This window comes from Eschrichtius robustus, chromosome 14 (genome assembly GCF_028021215.1).
Source record: "Eschrichtius robustus isolate mEscRob2 chromosome 14, mEscRob2.pri, whole genome shotgun sequence".
NCBI classification, from domain to species: domain Eukaryota; kingdom Metazoa; phylum Chordata; class Mammalia; order Artiodactyla; family Eschrichtiidae; genus Eschrichtius; species Eschrichtius robustus.
Genome location: NC_090837.1, coordinates 19,193,138 through 19,208,241, shown reverse-complemented (window position 1 = coordinate 19,208,241; position 15,104 = coordinate 19,193,138). Strand labels below are relative to the sequence as shown.

The 15,104-nt window shown below is 47.3% G+C and overlaps 1 protein-coding gene across 1 annotated transcript; it reads left to right on the top strand.

Moving 5' to 3' along the window:
* The first annotated feature begins 3,300 nt into the window (after window positions 1-3,300).
* On the top strand, window positions 3,301-14,867 carry UNG (uracil DNA glycosylase). The gene is made up of 7 exons (XM_068563712.1): window positions 3,301-3,516; window positions 4,186-4,392; window positions 4,904-4,999; window positions 7,524-7,621; window positions 8,268-8,356; window positions 9,720-9,898; window positions 13,898-14,867. The coding sequence occupies exons 1-7, from the start codon at window positions 3,388-3,390 to the stop codon at window positions 14,036-14,038; spliced, it is 939 nt and encodes a 312-aa protein (XP_068419813.1). The 5' UTR covers window positions 3,301-3,387; the 3' UTR covers window positions 14,039-14,867.
* Window positions 14,868-15,104: the final 237 nt, after the last annotated feature.

Sequence of the window (15,104 nt, the reverse complement as noted above, 5' to 3'; positions counted from 1 at the left end):
AAGGTCCTACGGGAAAGAGGAAACACTTACCCCCTCCACAGAACTACTTCCGGGTAGATTTCAGCCGCGAACTGGAGAAAATCCAGGCAAATCTGCAAAACAAAGCGGTGGGCGGCCTCCGGGCGCCACCTGTTGGCCCTCCGGGCGCGTTGCAAGCACCGCTGTATTTCTGGATAACGTTATTTGTTCCGCAGCAGTGCAGGGTCCCCGGTGGTTTGGGAGCTGTTGTTCGGTATCATCTCTCCCTGGGGATTAATTTCGTTTCCTGACAGGGAGTTGGGCCAACCAGCATATTGTCGCAGATAGGAGCACGAATTCTGCAATCAGACCCTGTAACTTCCATTTCTGTCTCCTCAACTGTAGCTGTGTGGTTCCTACAGGTCACTTAACCCCTCTGGGCTTGAACTGCCTTCTCTAAACAGTGGGGACTACAAAACCTATGCCATGAGAACACCATGAGGAGTAAATGAGAGGATGTGTGAGAAGGGCTTCTGTGCTTCAAACAAATGTCAGCTTTTATTATCACCAATTTTTATTTACTCTCTCTCGGCCAATGGAAGGAAAAGAGGTTGGGGGCTTTGTTTTGAATCTTCTTAGCATCCAGCTCTGCAAATTTTGACAAAGGTAAACAGTTGTGTGACCACACCACAATCAAGATCTAGAATTCCATCATCACGTAAAATTCCCCCAAGTCTCCTAGTTATCAACTCGCCCCTTACCCCGCCCCTGGCAACCACTGATGTGTTTTCTGTCCCTAGAGTTTTACCTTTTCCAGAATTTCTTGTAAATGAAATGATACAATATATAGGCTTTGTGTCTAGCTTCTTTCACTTAGCCTAACGCTTTTAAGATGTATCCATATTGTTCGTAGCAGTTTATTCCTTTTTATTGCTGAGTAAGCTGCCCTTGTACTCATGCCCTACAATTTGTCCACCCACTTGCCACTTGAGGGGCATTTGGGTTGTTTCCAGTTTGGGGAAAATACAAATAAGGTCACTATATCTATTCATGTACAAGCTCTCATGTGAATATAGATTCCAATTTCACTTGGGTAAATACGTAGGAGTGGGATCGCAGGGGCACATGGTAAGAGTATGTGTCACTTCATACAAAGCTGCCAAACTGTTTTTCAAAGTGGCTTTTATTTTCTTATTTTAAAAATAATTTTAAATTATGAGCATCTCTTCTTCTTACACATCAAGCTCCTTGTCCTAGGCGCTGGAACACAGCAGTAACAAGGATCAAGTCCCTGCCCTCACCTAGGTTACATGTTGGAGATGGAGACAGAAATAAACAAGGAGAGAATAAATAAGATTATTTTATTTTATTTTGGCCACACCACAAGGCATGCGGGATCTTAGTTCCCCGACCAGGGATCAAACCCGCGTGCCCTGCAGTGGAAGCGCAGAGTCTTAACCACTGGACCTCCAGGGAAGTCCCAATAAGATCATCTTAGATAGTACAGAAGCTATAAATAGAGTGACCTGCTAGAAAGTGGGGCAGGAGGAGAAGGCCCTTCAGAGGAAGGGTCTCGAGCTGAGACCTGAGGTTTTCCAGGCAGGGGGACAGTGCGTGCAAGGTGTAAAGACCACACAAGGGACAGCCGGGTATGCCTGGTGACTGTGCTGAGAACCAGGTTCATCATGTCACAGCAGCTGGGCTTCCGTGAGAGGGCGAAGCAGCCTTCCCAACTGGTAAGAAGCAGGGATTTTTTTTAAAACCATTTTTAAAAGTTGAAGTATAGTTAATTTACAATGTTGTGTTAGTTTCAGGTGTACTGCAAAGTGATTCAGTTATACATATATACATATATTCTTTTTTCAGATTATTTTCCATCATAGGTTCCATTGAATATAGTTCCCTGTGCTATATAGTAGATCCTTGCTGTTTATCTATTTCATATATAGTACTGTGTATATGTTAATCCCAAACTCCTAATTTATCTCTGCCCCATCCTCTCTGGTAACCATAAATTTGTTTTCTATGTCTGTGAGTCTATTTCTGTTTTGTAACTACGTTTATTAGTATCATGTTTTTAGATTCCACATATAAGTGATATCATGATATTTGTCTTTCTCTGACTTACTTCACTCAGTATGATAATCTCTAGGTCCATCCATGTTGCTGCAAATGGCATTATTTCATTCTTTGTTACGGCTAATATTCCATTGTGTGTATATACCACATCTTCTTTATCCATTTATCTGTCAATGGACGTTTAGGTTGCTTCCATGTCTTGGCTATTGTAAATAGCGCTGCTATGAACATTGGGGTGCATATACCTTTTCGAATTAGAGTTTTTTCCCTATATATGCCCAGGAGTGGGATTGTTGGATCATATGATAACTCTATTTTTAGTTTGTTTAGGGAACCTCCATACTGGTCTCCATAGTGGCTGCACCAATTTACATTCCCACCAACAGTGTAGGAGGGGTCCTTTTTCTCCACACCATCTCCAGCATTTACTACTTGTAGACACTTTAATGATGGCCATTCTGACTGGTGTGAGGTGATACCTCATTGTAGTTTTAATTTGCATTTCTCTAATAATTAGAGATGTTGAGCATCTTTTCATGTGCCTGTTGACCATCTGTATGTATGTAGAAGCAAGGATTTTATTCCAAACATATTTGGAAACTATAGGATTTTAACCTGGGGATTATTATGGTGTAATTTACATTTCAAAAAAATGATTAGGTAGGAAAAGAGAAGACCCGCTGGGATTGTAGTTAGTAGACAAGAGACTGAGAGCAGCATTTGAATTTGGGCTTTATTATGGAGATAGACCCAAGAGGACCTGTCCAAGGTTTGGATGTGGGGAGGGAGGGAGAGGAGAAGAATCCAGGTGTATGGGGATGTCTTTCAGAGGATGACTAGTTTGGAGTTTAACCTTTATGACCTCTGTTAAAGTCTCCCCCAAACCTTACAGGTTAGGCCTCTAGGCCTTAGTTTGTCGTCAGTAAAACAGCTTGTGAAAATTGGACAACTAAAAGCAAAACAATTACTATTTTAAAGCTAATTTCACTCCCACAAAAAACCCTACGGGGCGGGTACTTTTAAGTTCTTTCACCGGCTGAGAGGTGGAGGGACTTGCCCAAGGCAGAGGTATGATGGGTGAGAATAATGAATGAAAGAGTAAACACCTGAGTGAACCGACCTAAGGAACCCTGCTCTCTCTCAAGACCTTTCTGAGCCCCACTTCGCCCCAGGGACCTTGCCCAGCGGCCCCTCCCACACATGCGCACTAGGCCCTCCGCTGCCCCCTCGCCCACACCCCCCCGGTCGGAGCATGCGCGGGTTGCTTGGCGCCAATTACTGACCGCCGCAGCTGGCGCCAAAGTCGCGGGTCCCCGGGCAGCGCGCGTTCGCTCCCTCCTCGGCTCCAGGATGATTGGCCAGAAGACCCTCTACTCCTTCTTCACCCCGAGCCCCGCCAGGAAGCGACGTGCCTGCAGCTCCGAGCCGGCCGAGCAGTGGAACGGCGTGGCGGCGGTAGCCGAGAGCGGGGATGCGGCGGTAAGGCGCGGCGGGGACCGCTCATGGGGCCGGGGGTCAGGGGGAAGGGAGGGTGAGGAGGGCGAAGAGGGCGAAGAGGGCGAGGAGGGCGGCGGACCCCGCGCGACCGAGGGGTTGCAGGAACATGCGGCTGACTGGGTAAACTGGGGCCTCCACGTGTTCAAAACACCCGCCGTGGCGCCCCATCGGCGGCCATGCTGAGGGGTCAGCCAATGGAGGCGAACCTCGGGGCCCACGGCGCCAATCAGAGGCGAGGGGGCCAGCCCACCCTCCAATCAGAGGAGGGAGGGGGTGGGTCCTGGAGGGGAGGGTTTTTGCCGCGAAAAGACCACGTGGGGACGCTAGTGGCGGGACCCGCGGGGCGGGGCCCTGGGTGCTGGGCCCCTTCTCAGCGAACCCCTAGCGAGACGCTGCGGGCCTTGCTCACAGACCTTTTTCCTGCCCTGTTTTGGTACCAAACTCGAAATTTGGGGCAGCGGCCTGTTAGTGCCGGACTGGGATCAGCCCTGGGTTTCCAGAGTCCGGTTTTGTACGGACCTGCCGAGCGGGGCTGAAACCCCAAGAATGGGTGTCCTCTACCCTGGGCTGTTGGGTTGGGGACGGAAGCTGCGGGCTCCCGGGAGAGGCCCGCTGCAGCTCGTGACCCGTTTCTGCGGGGACCACTTGCAGGCCAGCTCCGCCAAGAAGATCCGGGCCGGGCAGGAGGAGCCCGGCACGCCGCCCTCGTCGCCACTGAGCCCCGAGCAGTTGGTCCGTATCCAGAGGAACAAGGCCGCCGCGCTGCTCAGACTCGCAGCGCGCAATGTGCCTGTAGGTTTTGGTGAGAGTTGGAAGAAGCACCTCAGCGGGGAGTTCGGGAAACCATATTTTATTAAGGTAAAGTTGGAGACTGCGGGCACTTGTAAATATAGCAGGCCAAGCCCACGTTTATAGGATATTGCTTTCGTGAGCTCCTACTTTTCCCTCCTTCAACATACAGCCATGATGTTTTGAATCTGCCCAGTTTAAGGTTTTTAAAAGACTATGAGGTGATATCATAGCTTCTTTTAACCCGTTTGTTTAGTCTGCTCTCTAGGAAAGAGTGGCCTGGTAAAACCACAAACCCGACTGAATGAAACCTGCCCTTTAAAAAAAAGAGGGAGGGGTTGGCACCCGCAGGAAGTCACGGCTGCCAGGCCAATCAACTTTGACCCAGCCCAAAGAAAGGGGAAGGGAATTAAAATGTCGGGAGGGGAACTGTTTTGATTTTTACGCAGAATTTGGATATAAAACTTGGCAAAGAGCTAGCTAAGAGCTCTTCCAGTAGCTTGCATTAGAAGCTTTCTCATTGAATTCGTATGCTTTCCAGTGAGAATCTGATTGTAAATCTAGTTTATCTTTCCATCAGCTTATGGGATTTGTTGCAGAAGAAAGAAAACATTACACTGTTTACCCACCCCCGCAGCAAGTCTTCACATGGACCCAAATGTGTGACATAAGAGATGTAAGTACAAGCTGTGGATGAATTTTACTAAAAGGGGAGTAGGACTCAAATGGTATTTTTAAATTAGGGACACTGGAGTTAAGCCACTGTCCATAATTCAGTAATAAATAAAATACTGAAACTGTGAGGTTTGGCGGGCTGTATTTTAGCCTATATGTACCCTGTTTAACTTTTACTGTGTGCCGTTCATATAGCAAAAGAAGAAAAGTATGTACGTAAACCGTGGGTCTGTATGCTCTCACTTGTATTTTATTTTATCCTTAAACCGACCCTATGCCCGTGAAAGGTAAAGTGTGGTGGTGAGGAAACTGAGGCACGAAGCAGTTAAGTCTTTTTCAAGTGGTTGTCGGTGGTCCCACCTTGACTTGCAGCTCAGTGTTCTTTCTGTCTGACCACACCATCCTTTACGGTTGATGCTTTCAAACTCTTGACTTCTGGCCTGAACACATCTCCTGTTAACACATTCCTTTGCTTTGGTTCAATGTATACAATGGCTGCTCACTGTCAGAAGCTTGTTTGTGGCTTCCCACGGTGCAAACTATGGAAGCTGAGGGTGAATACGGCCACCTCCTGCTTCCCAGCCTCACCTCCACCTTCCATTCTCCTCCTGTGGAGCTGGACAGGGCGGTGACCCTCGCCTCACTTCTGTCTTTTGAAAACCAACTAGGTGCATCTCTGGCACCTCCCGGAAGGAGGCCTGTCCCCCACTATATTTGTGATGTGGGTTTCCTTTGTGATGTGGGTTTTTAGTATCTGCTTGCATTGGAGGTGTTCCATTTTTTTGTTCTCCTTTTGCCTTACTGATTTTGTAAGCTGAGCGCAGGAATCCCGTGATTTAGTAAGTACCTGTTAAATCAAAGAGAAGTGAAATTGTTGAAGAAGCCATCGTGATAAGGCTGACACTCCTAATACTTAGCAGACTTCACAATTTTCATTGTAGAGCAAGCACTTCGAACGTACCTCCTTGTTTATAAAGTTAAAAAAAAACAAGTCCTATTAAATTCAGTACTAGTTTGCCCCTTGTTTGAAGTATGTCCTGTTTTGAGTACCAATGAGCAATATTGTAAAGAAAGACTAAGAAAAGTGCATGAAACTTCTGAAGATCAGTTGGCCTGGTGGGGCTTCTTTGCCGATGAGCATGTGGAGGGTCGGGGATGTTACCTGGCTCCTCTGAGGTCCTTATCCAGGACCAGAACTGGAAAGCTTCCCCTCTCGGACAGGTTGCTTCATGATGGGGAATATGCCAGGGGCAGTGTGAATACCAACTGGAGGAATGGAGTGGCCCATGAAAGCTGCCTGATTTTGGGAACGTCTGAAGCTGGATTTTGAAGGATAAAGTGTATGTTGGCTACGGAAGGAGAGTCTTAAGAAGGAACACGGCAGAAGTGTGGGAATGAAGAGAGGTGGGTGGGCGGGCACCCGATCAAAAGGCCTAGTAGTATTTTAACACCACTGACTGTGACAGTGACCTCATTCTCCTCTGGTTCCATCCCTTAAGAGGACACAGGCAGACCTTGTTTTACTGCGCTTTGCAGATCCTGCGATTTTTTCAAATTGAAGTTTTGTGGCAACCTTTCGTTGTCAAATGATGGTTAGCATTTTTTAGCAATAAAGTACTTTCTAATTAAGATAATGTACTTTTTTTTGACATGCAATTGCACACTTAATAGATTACCATATTGCGTATGCACTAGGAAACCAAAAAATTGACGTCACTTTGTTTTATTGCGATATTCGCTTAATGAGACAGTCTGGAGCTAAACCCACAGTATCTCCGCAGTGTACCGGTCCAGGGGAACAGGCTCCTTCATATGCTGCTGGTGGGACACTGGAGTTTCTTCAACTCGTGGAAAAGCAATTTGGCATATGTCGATGAAAATTTTAAATACACTTACATTGTGACCAACAACTCCACTCTTCTGAATCTATTCCATAGACATGAAAGCAGCAGTATGTAAAGATACATGTAGTAGGATGTTTACTGCGTTATTTTTTTAAGGGAAAAAACTGGGAAACCAGCTGACTGCCCATCAACAACTGAGCTCTGTTGACTTAAAGGAGGCCCACAGTGTATGATGTGAGAAACCCAAAATGTAGGGTGATGAGTACAATGACCCTAATTACATATCAATAGGTGATTATAAATGGTTGAATCAGGACGGGGTAGGGATGACCCGGAGATCTTGATATGTTTCTGGATGGTCGTACTTGTGACAAGGGCGTATTTCCTTTTGTAATTTGAAAAATGAAGGGGATGAAAGCAAAGTTGACCCCCACCTTGTTTCACACACATGGGTCAGAGAAGGGAGGGGGCACTGCGGCAGGTGACTGAGGGAAGGATAACTGGGTAATGCAAAGTGATGGTGCCAAGTCACCTGCTCCCTTCTGGGGGCTCTTAGTTGGGCCGGGAGGGGGTCCTACCCTTGTCCTCGTAGTGCCCCTTTGTATAAGTTATCAGCCAGCCAGGTGTCCGTTCAGACTGCCTGTACTATAGTGTTTGATCCTCGCCATCTGGTGTTCACAGGTGAAGGTTGTCATCCTGGGACAGGATCCATATCACGGACCCAATCAAGCTCATGGGCTCTGCTTTAGTGTTCAAAGGCCCGTGCCACCCCCACCCAGGTACGCAGGCTTTACAGGTGGCTCAGCTCCAATCGCGATTACTTTCAAATTACAGGTGCACCTGTTTGTGGGACCGTCACTAGCCTTTGGAGCAGGATTTCTCAGTTTCTGCACTACTGACATGTGGGGCTGGGTCTTTGTGGTCGGGGGGCTGCCGCGTGCGTGGTAGCATGTTTAGCAGCACCCCTGGCCTCGAGATGCCAGCAGCACGCCCCACCCCCATTTGTGACAATGAAAAATGTCTTCAGACGTTTCCAGCAGTCCCTTGTGGGGCCCCATCACCCCTGGTTAAGAACCCCTGCTTTGGAGGATTTTACATATCATTTACAAATATAATGAATATTAAAGGTATAAACTAAATCCATCACTTGGGAGTGGGGTGGTAACTCCTGGGCTAATTTGCTTAGGTTTTCCAAAGTTCTCTTCCTTAAACCCAAGCACTGACCGAAATAAAGGCGTTTGGCAGGTGTGCCTGTCTAAAGGAAGGGCAGTGTTTCCCATGAATCAGTGCAGTGCGTCCTGTTGTCCGCCCTGAGGGCTGGCTTTGCAGACTGTAACTTGCGTGTGTGCTGGAGGGTCCTGAACTTTCCGAATTGTGCTTAAGATTCTGTTTTTTTTGTTTGTTTTTCTTCTGGCTTGCTTTCAGTTTGGAAAACATTTATAAAGAACTGTCTACAGACATAGATGGTTTTGTTCATCCTGGTCATGGAGATTTATCCGGATGGGCCAGGCAAGGTAAACCAGCCACTGCTAGATGTGTTTTGGATGGATTTCAACTGTCTTTTCTGTCTGGCTTGCTTATATTTTTAAAAGATACCCGTGAAGAACCAGAGAGCTCTAATAAAATGGCTAAGTTTATGTAAGTCAAAGAATGTATCTCACCACCCCCTGATATCCAGGGAGAGGAGATGGGCTGGAAGTTGAATCCATTGCCAATGGCCAGTGATTTAATCAATCATGCTTATGTAATGAAGCCTCCATAAAACCCCCAAAGGATGACATTTGGAGAGCTTCTGGGTTGGTGCACGCATGGAGATTGGAGAGAGAGGCAAGCTGAGAGAGGGCATGGAAGCCACGTGCCCTTTCCCTCTGTCTTGCCTTTTGCAACTCTTCATCTGACTTGACTGCATCCTTTAATATCCTTTGTAATAAACCAGTAATCTAGTGAAAAAAAAAAAGTATCTCGCTTTTATCCTGCAGCCAGTGTTTTTCATGTTTTAATCATAGCATGAAAGGGAAAAGTTGGTTCCTCGTCATTCATATTTTGCGTTGAGCCACCCAACTTCGACCATTCAGAAGGTGGCCTCAAGTTTTCTCATTTCAACACACGGGTTATGTTGTGTGTGTTTAATACCTATCTGTGTGACTTCTTTCTCCTTTTTTAACAAACTACAATCAGGATAAGGAAAGAATATTTACTCTTTTCTTGCAGTGAGATTTTTGTTTCAGTGAAACGTCTTGGCCTCCTTGTGTTACTTTCCAGGGTTATTTCATATCAGTTAGGGTATATTTTTTTAAACAATTCTTTCTGATGATGGATATAATGCACGGTCACTGTTGCAAACTCAGAAGTTCGGTCTTGAAAGTGCAGAGGTGAAAACGAATCTCGCACAGAGGCACCAGCTGGTCATGTCCTAGTGCTTTCTCCACCACCTGATTTCAGGTGGCTGCACCAGCTTCCATCTTGGGGTGGTTTCGTCATGCTTTGAGCCCACTATTGGGTGTTTAGGCCAACTCGTTTCAGCCTCCCCCCTATTTTTTTTTTTAATTTTATTGAAGTATAGTTGATTTACAATGTTAATTTCTGCTGTGCAGCAAAGTGATTCCGTTATACGTATACATATTCGTTTTCATTATGGTTTATCACAGGATATTGAAGGGTTCCCTGTGCTGTACATCCTGTATGTAATAGTTTGCATCTGTTAACCCCGAACTTCCAGTCCATCCCTCCCTCATCCCCCCCCCGTGACAAGCACACAAGTCCGTTCTCTGTTATCTGTGAGTCTGTTTCTGTTTCGTAGATACGTTCACTTGTGTCGAATTTTAGATTCCACGTTTCAGCCTCCCTTGAACCTGCTTCTTCGCTGTGTGCTCGCAGGTGTTCTCCTGCTCAACGCCGTCCTCACCGTCCGGGCGCATCAGGCCAATTCTCATAAAGAGAGAGGTTGGGAGCAGTTCACCGATGCTGTCGTGTCCTGGCTCAATCAGAACTCGAACGGCCTTGTCTTCCTGCTCTGGGGCTCTTATGCTCAGAAGAAAGGCAGTGCCATTGATAGGGTATGTTTTGGGGGTTTTTTTTGTTTTTTTTTTTTAAACAGTTTTTTTTTTAAACAAGTTAGAGAATTCTAGGAATCCCTTTATGTAGTCCTAGAAAATCCATGTCATAAAATGAAGCTTATTTTCCCTTAAAACTGTGATAATTAGGATTAGGTTTCCCATCGAAAATTGAACAGAATTCAGGGACTTCCCTGGTGGTCCAGGGGTTAAGACTCCATGCTCCCAACACAGGGGCACAGGTTCCATCCCTGGTCAGGGAACTAAGATCCTGCATGCCACACAGCACAGCCAAAAAAAAAGGAAACAAAGAAAATTGAACAGAACTCAGACGAAATGATTAGTTGTGTATGAGGAGAACAGCTGGCCAGCTTCTGCTTAGATGCAGTTGGTAACACTGGCATAAACTTGCTGCATACACAGAAAGATACACAGGTCCCCAGGTTCCATTCATGTAAGAACCGATGCAGTAAATGCTGAGCGAGGTAAGTCTCTTGCTTTCAACAAGTTCAAGGGTATTTGGAAAACATGAAGAGTTCCACTTAATTGTAAATTTAACCTTCCCCCATGAAAACACCATCAGCAATGATTATTAAACCTGGGCCCTGGTTGCTGGTCCCCGACACCAACCCAGCTCTTCAGTTTCTGCCCGCCCCACCGCATCCTTCCCTGACCCACCTGTGTATACTTGGTTGCTGAGATTAAAAACCGGAAGTCATCCTTGAATGCCCTCATCCCCTTAAACCCAGTCCTAAAACCATCCTAATTCTGCCTCCCCTCTGTGCTGAGCACTGGCATTTCCCTTTGGGGTGCCTGTGACTGCACTGGAGGTGATGCTGGTGTGAAGGAGACCGGCAAGGGGAGGAGGGGGCGTGGGGCTGGGAGGGGGGGAGGGGGACGGCAAGGAGGAGTACTTAGCTTGGGCCACTGGGAGGCACTGAATTGGGCGGTGAGGGTGGGGGGAGAAATCATAGCATACACACGTCATAAGTGAGGTAAAGGGATGAACCGAGGCGACATGGCACTAGTTTATGGTGTATCAGAGGTGTGCAAACAGGTGTCAGGAGCAAGTCCAGCACTTTTCCCACAGCATCTCTCCTGACCTCTGCAAAGGCTGTTGGGGGTGGGCGGGATACGCTGACCCCGCTTTGTACTGGGGCTCAGGGAGGCGAGGTCACTTGTCCACTTGCGGTGAATGGAGCTTTGGAGTCTGATCCGAGCAGCCCGCTCACCTGGGCGGGCCCGTGGGGAGGCCTGCCCAGCCCACGGGCGAGGGTGGCAGGGTTCCAAGCCAGCCGTCAGCTCTAGAGACTTGACTCACATGTCAGTTATCTCCTCCATTTTCTCTCTAGTGGAGTTCTACCTTTATTTCGTAATTTAGGCCTTTTTTCCTTTTTTAAGGTAGTAGATTCACATGGTTAGAAAATAAAGGATATTAAGGTCTCCCCTCCTAGTCCCCATCCGTTCGATTCTTCTTGGCCTGGGGTAAGCACTGGGTTTTACCGTCTGACGTCTCCTTCCAGTGTCTTTATACACATGGCTGCAAACAGCAAGGGGGCGTGTAGGTCAGATGGAAGAGCTGCTTTCTCTATAAAGTTTCTGTGTGAATGAACAGGATGTTTTCAGGTGTTTTTCTTTTCGGGAAGGGAATAGTAGGAATAAAACCTGGCATGAATGAACTAACTGCTAAGATCTGATTATCTCAGTAGTGAAGTGTGTATGGGAGTGATTTCCAGTCTGTGTCTTAGGGAGGTTTGTGGTCAGAAGCGCCCTTACTCAGTATATCTGTAATCTTAATAATGGTTCAGTTTGAAAGTAAACAGTTGTTAAAGTAGCTTGACCATTAAAAACCAGACTTCCCTGGCGGTCCAGCGGTTGGGACTCCGCGCTTCCATTGCAGAGGGCCTGGGTTCGATCCCTGGTTGGGGAACTAGGATCCTGCATGCTGCATGGCGCAGCCAAAAAAAAAAACAACTAGTAGATTGACCATTAAAAACCAAGTTGCACATCTCTAACCCGGGGTGTCTCCTAAGCACTAGATCTATATATTCAGCTGCTTCCTTACTAGGGACCTGGAAGCACATCAAATGCAACATTTTCCAATTCTCCTTTCCTCGTCCATCCCTCACTAAACTTGGGCCTCTGGATGCCCAAGGATAAAAAGGACCGCTGTCTACCCAGTTGCCCAACCAGAAATCACATATCATTCTTGACCCCTCCCTTTCTTTCCCTCCTCCACCCTTTGTATCTATCCCCACCTCCTGCAACCAGTCATACACAGCCTTTCTTCTCTCAGCACCCCCCCCACCTGCCCAACTTAGCCTCAGGTCAGCCCCATCTCATCTTGCCCAGAGCAGAGGGTTCAGACGCCTTCTCCTTGGAAGGCCTTGACCTGGGCTTATGAGCTGGGGTCTGGGCACGGCCCCGGCCTGCCTCTCACCCTCTGTGAACTCCAGGCCCCCTGAACCACCTGGACTTCTCCCCGCCCCCCACTCCCCTGCCTGCCTTTGAACATCCTGCTTCCTCCATCCAGCATGTAGAGGTCTTTTCCTTCCCTGGAGGCTGGCTGACTGGTCCTTTATAATGCACACAGCTCACGTGTTCAGGGGCCTGCCCCACATGCTGTACCCTGTGCTGAGCACCCGGCCTGCATCCCTTCCCAGGATGCTCTGCGCGCATGACCCATCTTTTCTTCTTCACGGGATCTTCCTGAGCAGGCGCTGCTGTTAACTTCCAGTCCGCAGGTGAAAAGTGATCTGCGGCCTAGGGAGGGTCAGCGACTTCTCTGGGGCTGCGCCACTGCTGAGTGGCAGGGCCAGGACCTGAAGGAACCCAGGTTCCATGCCCTGACCCATACTGCGCTGCCCGGCTTCACTGATGGCCCCTCCTCAGCCCAGCTCCTTGAAGGCAGGGGTATCTTGGAAGACAATTATTTGTTGGGTGATTTTTTTTTTTTTAATTTTTATTTATTTTTGGCTGCATTGGGTCTTCATTGCTGCGCGCGGGTTTTCTCTAGTTGTGGCTTGCGGGCTCTAGAGCACAGGCTCAATAGTTGTGGCGCTCGGGCTTAGCTGCTCCATGGCATGTGGGATCTTCCCGGACCAGGGCTCGAACCTGTGTCCTTTGCATTGGCAGGTAGATTCTTAACCACTGCGCCACCAGGGAAGCCCTGTTGGGTGATTTTTATTTAAATACAGGAAAGAATGAAGAAAACAAAAATGGTCCAGAATCTTCCTGCTAAGTTAACTACAGTTGACATTTTAAAAAATTTTAAGTATTCTATTTTGGTGGTGAGATAATGCAAACAGCATAGAAAGGTACAATCTTTCACCTAAAGGAACTACTATAAATAGTGTCTTGGGTCTTATCCCCCCTACCAAAGAATTTTTTTTTTATTTAATGCATTTATCACTTTTTCTTGCTTTTTTTTTTTCCACTTGACATATTTTAGAGGTCTCCCTGTGTCAGCATATGTAGCTTGATCTTGTTCTTCTAGTAGCTATGTGGTGTTGCGTTGCCAGAACTTTAGAAAAATATTTGTAATCTGTTGCATAACACTGGATTTATGGTAGGTTTTACCTGATAGGAGCCGTGCACCTCCTCATGCCTGCATCTTTATGGAGATGTGTGCATCGTGGCGTCCTTTACCAAATACAGTCTCAGCAGTGGGAGACATAGCAGTCCCACTCAGCAGTGGGACTGCTGGGTCATAGGACAAGGGCACCTACGAGTCCTATCGAGAGTGCCCAGTGGAGGGCAGAGACGGGTGCTCTGCATCCTTAGAGCCTAGCCCAGGTAGTGGCTCTACCAACCAGTGGAGGATGAACGCACGGACCTGTGTGGACGCTGCAAGTAAACCAACGCCATGAGGAAAAGCAGGCGAATTTAGAGCGGTCACAGGGGAGCGCCAGAGCTGACAGAAAGCGCCACAGCCAGAGTGGTTCTTTTTAGAAGTCCTGAGAGTGTCCCCACAATCTCACTCCCCGTCTCCTCCTCTTTCAGAAGCGGCACCACGTGCTGCAGACCGCTCATCCCTCGCCGTTTTCGGTGTACAGGGGGTTCTTCGGATGCAGGCATTTCTCTAAAACCAACGAGCTGCTGCAGAAGTCTGGCAAAGAGCCCATCAACTGGAAGGATCTGTGACCTTGACCCTTGGGGGTGGGGGGTCTATGAGTGGTTTTCTGGAAGCTGTGATTGAAGTATCTGTCATTTACGAAGTCAAAGTCAAAAAACAATTTCCCTCCTAATTCTTCAGCACCCTGCACGAGGGCGCACATTTTCCGCGGAGCAGCAGTGAGCCAGGCAGCCTGGCAGCAGCTTTCCCTGGCCAGAAACCCCAAAATCACCCTGGGACCTCTGGCCTGGAATATGCTGTCTGTGGGTCAAGGTTCTTGGAAGGGAGATGAGGTCAAATAGTCTGGACTGTGTTCCCCTTTGTTATTACTTTCATGGTCAAAGCAGGGAGATAAGCACCTTTTTGGTACAGCCAGCTGCTACTTGTTTTTACCTGGTAGGTTAGACTTTAGGTTTTGTGGTGTTGGGTGTTTTTATTTGGAAAGGCCCTCTTTCTTTACCCAGCCTGGCATTCCATTCTTGGTCAGGTACACTGGCCCGTGATCTTTCACGGAGCCCTCAGGAAGCCTGAGGACGTTTTGCAAGTTCCCGGAAATTAGGGATCGAGTTCCTGACTGCAGTACTGGTGAAAATTGCTAAGGAACCATCCTTGGTGTGAACTTTCACGTCTGGAGGCTGTGGAAAGTGAACTGGGTATACTCTAATGCAATTAGTTATGTAATTCTTTGGGTGTTTCTAGGAATAAGCTGTGGAGGTTGAACAGGAAGGAGGAGAAAGGTTTTTGTTGTTTTTTTTTTAAGAGGAAAGAAATGCTTTTTTCCTAGCTGCACCCCGCGTTGGGTTTGAGCCAGCATATACTGCCAATGTTGTTTTTTCGTGTGTGGGGGGGTAGGGGGTGGGGTTAGATTGAAATCACTTTGGGATTTTTTTTTTGCAACACTGGTGAATTTTGCTTTTTTTAAAAAGATACTTAACGCAGATGTGTATATATACATTTTTTTAAATCCTTTTTTTAAGAGGCAATCTTTATTAGGTGTGCACCTCCATTCCAGATCCCGTTAGAGCGCTGTTTTGCTGTTAGCTGGGTTAAAGGGTTAACCCTGCGAGAGTTTGGTAATAAAAGATTGTTGAAGTT

Bases quoted from the DNA above. Each gene is read 5' to 3' on its own strand.
- UNG (XM_068563712.1), top strand. From the start codon at position 3,388: ATGATTGGCCAGAAGACCCTCTACTCCTTCTTCACCCCGAGCCCCGCC. The intron at 3,517-4,185 runs GTAAGGCGCGGC...GACCACTTGCAG, and splicing joins CCGAGAGCGGGGATGCGGCG to GCCAGCTCCGCCAAGAAGAT. The intron at 5,000-7,523 runs GTAAGTACAAGC...TGGTGTTCACAG, and splicing joins AAATGTGTGACATAAGAGAT to GTGAAGGTTGTCATCCTGGG.